Genomic DNA, 5,893 nt, shown 5'->3' with positions numbered 1-5,893 from the left:
GGTGGGGCTAAAGCTTAAAACTTCTTAGGTTTAGCCCCCTTTTTTCAATTTTCGCCTAAAATAACATCCCGAATCTAACTGCCTGTAGCTCAGGCCCTGAAGCAAGGATATGCATATTTGTGGTACCATTTGAAAGGAAACACTTTGACGTTTGTGGAAATGTGAATTGAATGTAGGAGTATATAACACAATAGATCTGGTAGGAGAAAATACAAAGAAAAAAACAACTTTCTTTTTTCTACCACCATCTTTGAAATTCAAGAGAAAGTTCCCAGTTCTAGCCATCACTCGAGTTGTAATTCCGATGGTGTCCACAAGATGGCAGCAGTGTATGTGCAAAGTTTCAGGCGGATAACTTGAAGTATGAGCAAACTACATGACATTTAGTGTGAAGTACTAACATCAAGGCGGTGGCCCGTTCCTGTAGGTTCATGCTCTACAACATCCGCAGAGTACGACCCTGCCTCACACAGGAAGCGGCGCAGGTCCTAATCCAGGCACTTGTCATCTCCCGTCTGGATTACTGCAACTCGCTGTGGGCTGGGCTCCCTGCCTGTGCCATTAAACCCCTACAACTCATCCTGAACGCCGCAGCCCGTCTGGTGTTCAACCTTCCCAAGTTCTCTCACGTCACCCCGCTCCTCCGCTCTCTCCACTGGCTTCCAGTTGAAGCTCGCATCCGCTACAAGACCATGGTGCTTGCCTACGGAGCTGTGAGGGGAACGGCACCTCAGTACCTTCAGGCTCTGATCAGGCCCTACACCCAAACAAGGGCACTGCGTTCATCCACCTCTGGCCTGCTCGCCTCCCTACCACTGAGGAAGTACAGTTCCCGCTCAGCCCAGTCAAAACTGTTCGCTGCTCTGGCACCCCAATGGTGGAACAAACTCCCTCACGACGCCAGGACAGCGGAGTCAATCACCACCTTCCGGAGACACCTGAAACCCCACCTCTTTAAGGAATACCTAGGATAGGATAAAGTTATCCTTCTGACCCCCCCCCCCCCCCCCCTTAAAAGATCTAGATGCACTATTGTAAAGTGGCTGTTCCACTGGATGTCATAAGGTGAATGCACCAATTTGTAAGTCGCTCTGGATAAGAGCGTCTGCTAAATGACTTAAATGTAAATGTAAATGTAAGTCACCCAGGTATATTTGGGCAAATCATGAAGGAGACATTTGCATTCATATTACATTTTTCTGCAAGAATATTGTCAGATCTGTATACTTGGACTTTGATTTAGCTTTTCCAGTATTAGTAGCCATATTATAAGTTCAACATTTGCAAAACAACCAGTTTTCATAACTTCATAACTCTGAATATTCTTATAATTTTTGTCCAAAAGGAAAAGGCATGCTGTCGCACAAGGTTAGTAGCTACATTTTACGACAGATACAGGGTTTCCAGATACTCCCGTAAAGCCCAGCTCATTGGCTATCTAGCTAGCTTTGTTTGACCCCGATTGGCGCTTATTTCATAAAGTTAGAGTTGTTCAAGTGAAGACCGCCCGCGTCATCGGCGTGCTATGACCACATTTGGTGTCCTATAGGATATACTACACCCCTAATGATATAGTGAAGTCTGGTTACGTTTTAGGATCTCTGAGGAATATGTACGAACTTGATTTGACTGGTTGAAACAATGTTTTGGGTTAGATTTTCACAGATTCTCTTCTTTGCAAATTGAACGAGTGGAAATATAAAATTAATCGTGCATGCTATATGGACCTTTTTAAGATAGGAAAAATGATTTTATCTACCAAAACGACACTTCATGTTATCTCTGGGACCCTTTGGATGATAAATCAGAGCAATATTTCAGAATGGAAGTACACATTTCACCTTCAGAGGTGAATTGATCAAACCTATCGCGGTGAAAAAAAGTGTTTTGTTGATAGGAGCTCTCCTCAAACAATAGAATGGCATTTTTTCACAGTAATAGCTACTGTAAATTGGACAGTGCAGTTATATTAAGAAGAATTGAAGCTTTCAGCCGATATAAGATACTTATATGTACCGACATTTGTTGTTTCTCTAAAATCTGCGTTTGTGACACAAGGCGCTGCATGATTTACTGTCTAAGAGGGTGTGAGCGATCCTGAATGGGTGTAGACAAAGAGGAGCTCTTCACTAGATACCAAAATATTCAAAGGCCATTTTCTCAAAAGTAAGTTTACAAGTTGATCAACTTTCAAAGCAGAATTACTTCCACATTGTTCCTCAAATGCAGTGTATGATATACCCTTTTGTAGCTCTGAGTCTCCAATGTAAAAAACACAATTTCAAATTTTGCTACATAAGACCGAATCCAGGTGGAGTCACATATGACCACTGAAACAAGCATGCACTTTGCTGCTAGCTGGAGCATGGTTTGGATTGCCATAATATCAGGTGCATCTATAGCTACCGAGAGTGGAGTGATTTTCAGAATTAGGAACTAGTGTTAGGCGGATGAGCAAAATCAATTTTTGTTTTAGATGTGTTCCATGTCCTACAAGACAGATCGGTTGAGGGATGAGCGTCGCGATCTGACGTAAGACAATGAGTTCCTACATGATAGAGTGCTTGCTTTGTTATGCAACTGGTGTTGTGTCCTTTCCGTCATCCTGTGAACCCCATTCATTGCTGCTCGCAGTTATATTTACTTTTTGTATTCCAATTATTTGTCTATCAAACAGTTGACTGTGTGCAAAATGCAATAACTGTGTGTAAAAATATAAATAAATACAACTACATTTTTTCACTATAAATGCCAAAAAACGTTGTTCCTGTCATGACAGTACCAATAACCTGGAATGTTATACTGTGCATTGGAGACTTTCACTGCTCTTCTTCCACACAAGTGAATGAGTAAAATGGTGTAGGATTATGTGTATTATGCAGCACAGGCATTTGTGTGATATATTGTATGCAGTGCACAGAACAGACTTTTAAAAAAGGATTCCGCAGCTTACTTGGCGCCTGATTTACGCACCAGGTGCAAAGTTTGCACTTGTTTTTCCATGATGAAAGTAATAATAGAAGGTATAGTAAGGTGAAAGTAAGAGTGTAAATGAAGAGACATTTGTTTTAATCAATCAATCACTCAACTGTATTTGTTTTTCAATTTTTCTAAAACACATTTGTCACAGCTTTGAATTTTGCGTTTTATTGAGCTCCTTCTTGTTGTAATGACTCTTTCTTTTTCAGCAATCAAATATTTCTACATCAATTAGCCTAATTAGATGTAAGCAAGATGCTCCTTTACATTATGTCTGCCAGTCGCACTTCACTTCTTCTTTATAGACATGAGAAAAACTATTCTCATACTGCTAACAATATGGCCACATGAAGCAAACCTTTATCTCTGTAAAAACAAAATATTCTGGAAAAATAAATATGATTTTTATTTTAAAGCCACTGGCTTCCATGCTCAATAAATGTAATCAATGAATTAATCAGACCAGCTCCAAATGAATACATAGCTAAGTGAGCCAGCACAATGTCTATAAGTGGATCCAATGATTACTCAACAGATTAAACACAAAGTTGCAGAATAAAAGTATTAATGGCTTTATTGATCTTTACAAGTCTAAAGCAGATGACAATAGATTTCAACACAACTGGACAGGTAACAATGATGGTCATTTGCAGGCAATAATGCATTAATAATACTTTTAAAAGATCTCGCTCTTTTTCTTGTACAATTAATAAAAATGTATGTGAAAGAAAAGAACAAAAACATTAGCCACATCTGGCCAGCAGAACCAGCTCCTCAAAATGTAATATAACATAAAAGGATATCTAGAACAAGGAGATACATCATCATCACCCATGTATTCATTATATTTGTTATAATAGATAGCCTACGGCAGGCAGAATTAATACATGAATACCACTCAAGTGAAGATTTGAACACAAAAAAGAAAAATAATTTCAAATTGTTTTGATGGATGAATCCATTTAAGACTAAATTGAGAGTAGGCCTAGTACATGAATCCAAAAGTAATGTAATTTCATAAACCAGACTGGTTATTCAATTCAACAAAAGTAAGAGGAACTATTTAAAGTATTTTCACGAAGACTTGTGTGACAATGTACAACAGATTTTAGACCTACTAAATAGACAGTTCCATACATGTCCAGCATGCATGATTGATTATAGATTCATATTACAAATCTTATTATCTTAATTTGAAAAGGTGAATTAAATGGTAGGTTTGCATCAAGAACTGGTATGAAATCATTAATATTGTTGAAACAAATAAGCTTATCAATAAAATCAAATAACTTTGGTAGCTGGTACAAAGAATACACTCACATAAAATACTCAGGCGAGGAAGGGTTGTCACTGGTAGACCCAGTTTCATGGTAACCATTCGAACCAGTCAATTTCTCGCATTTGAGTTTATATGCGTCCCTCTCGCGTGCCAGTCGGTTGAGCTCGTGCTTCAGCTGCTCCACCTGTGTGACAAGGCTGGTCTTCTCGTGCTCAAGAACGTGTTTCTGCTGAACGCGTTTGTAGCGGCACGATTGTGCGTAACCACGGTTTTTCAGGGTTCGGCGCTTCTGCTTCAGACGCATCATGTCGTCCTTGGTCAGACCCCTCAAGTGCCGATTGAGCTCCCTCACTGACATGGAGACCAGCTGGTCGTCCGAGAAGGCGCTCTCCACGTTGAGTCGTCTGTCGTGGCGATTCTGCTGATGGAGGTGGTGCGCACTAAGCTGGGAGTCGGGTGAGTGCGGAGCCGAGCTGTCGAGGTCCTGCTTGTGGTGATATTGATTTTGGCAGTGCATATCTTGCATATCAGGGTGACCCGAGAGACCGTCGGGTTGACGGATAAGTCCAGGGTACTGCTGGACATGGCCGTTGAGGTTATGTGCCGCCCCGTACCCTTCGAATTCTGCTTGGAGAGCCTGTTGGTGACCGTTCGGAGTGGGTTGGTGCCCGTGGACTGTGGTACCGATAAGGGCCTCCACTGCGTCCTCAGGTGTCAGGCCAAAAGTGTGGGGATACATTTGCTGAGAATAACCTCCACTGCTGGGCGTCCAGTAAAGATCATCAGGGTTCCTTTGCTCACCCGGATTGAAACTCGGTGACGATGGCACCGAACTGCAAGGGGTGCTGACCGGGGTAGAGGAGACTGAGTCCGGTCTCTGGAGCTCGCTGCACGGCCCAATGAATGAGTGATCAATCCCCTGCATTGTCTCCTTCTTCACTTCGAACTTCATCAAGTCGAACTCACTGACATAACCCAAAGGGGTTTTCGGCAGACCCAGATTTGTATGCGATTCGGCGGTCATTCTTTCCAGGATCTATTTGTCTTGGCCACTTCCAAGGGGCACAAAACTCTATTCTTTCATGCAGTCTTTTGCAACAATTGCACTATTGATGAGACGCTTCATACAATTAGTAAGTCCGTCAAATTAAATCTACAGTGAAAACACGCGTGCGTAAAAATGGAAAGATAACCGTCCTCTTAATCGGATAGAAGAAAGGTGCTCTGAGTCCACGGCGGGGCCAAAAGCTCTGCATATGTGTAGCTGTCCTGGTTTATGCTTGCGAGCGCACTTTCTTCATAAAGAACCGTTGCATGATGTCACACGGTATAGACTACACCTCCCTGCTCTTCTCCAATAAAAAGACGACGAGAAGGGTAATTTGCATAATAGCTGATGTGTGCGTTTTGACAATCCAACAAAGGTTGAATGTAGAATGATGCCCAACATTTCTTTTACATAGACCTGCAAAGACATATTGTAGACTACACATTTTACAGGCTACTGTGGCCTACTTTATTTAATTTGTGCATATGTTTCTCTTTCTCTCACACACTACCTCACCACTTGATGTATTAAAATAGTTTATTGTGAAAGACCACAAGGGAACTGATGCTGGAATGCAAAGCATCTGA

At 41.6% G+C, this 5,893-nt stretch overlaps 1 protein-coding gene across 1 annotated transcript; it reads right to left on the bottom strand.

The window, feature by feature from the left end:
* Positions 1 to 3,535: 3,535 nt before the first annotated feature.
* Positions 3,536 to 5,557, bottom strand: LOC120024942 (transcription factor MafB-like). The gene has a single exon (XM_038969320.1). It carries the CDS (start codon positions 5,280 to 5,282, stop codon positions 4,296 to 4,298), a length of 987 nt encoding a protein of 328 aa, XP_038825248.1. The 5' UTR covers positions 5,283 to 5,557; the 3' UTR covers positions 3,536 to 4,295.
* Between the last annotated feature and the right edge of the window lie 336 nt (positions 5,558 to 5,893).

Source organism: Salvelinus namaycush, chromosome 2, assembly GCF_016432855.1.
Source record: "Salvelinus namaycush isolate Seneca chromosome 2, SaNama_1.0, whole genome shotgun sequence".
Lineage (NCBI taxonomy): Eukaryota > Metazoa > Chordata > Actinopteri > Salmoniformes > Salmonidae > Salvelinus > Salvelinus namaycush.
Note: the sequence above shows the minus strand (reverse complement) of the source record. Positions and strands in the feature narration are given on the sequence as shown.

Bases quoted from the DNA above. Each gene is read 5' to 3' on its own strand.
- LOC120024942 (XM_038969320.1), bottom strand. From the start codon at position 5,282: ATGACCGCCGAATCGCATACAAATCTGGGTCTGCCGAAAACCCCTTTG.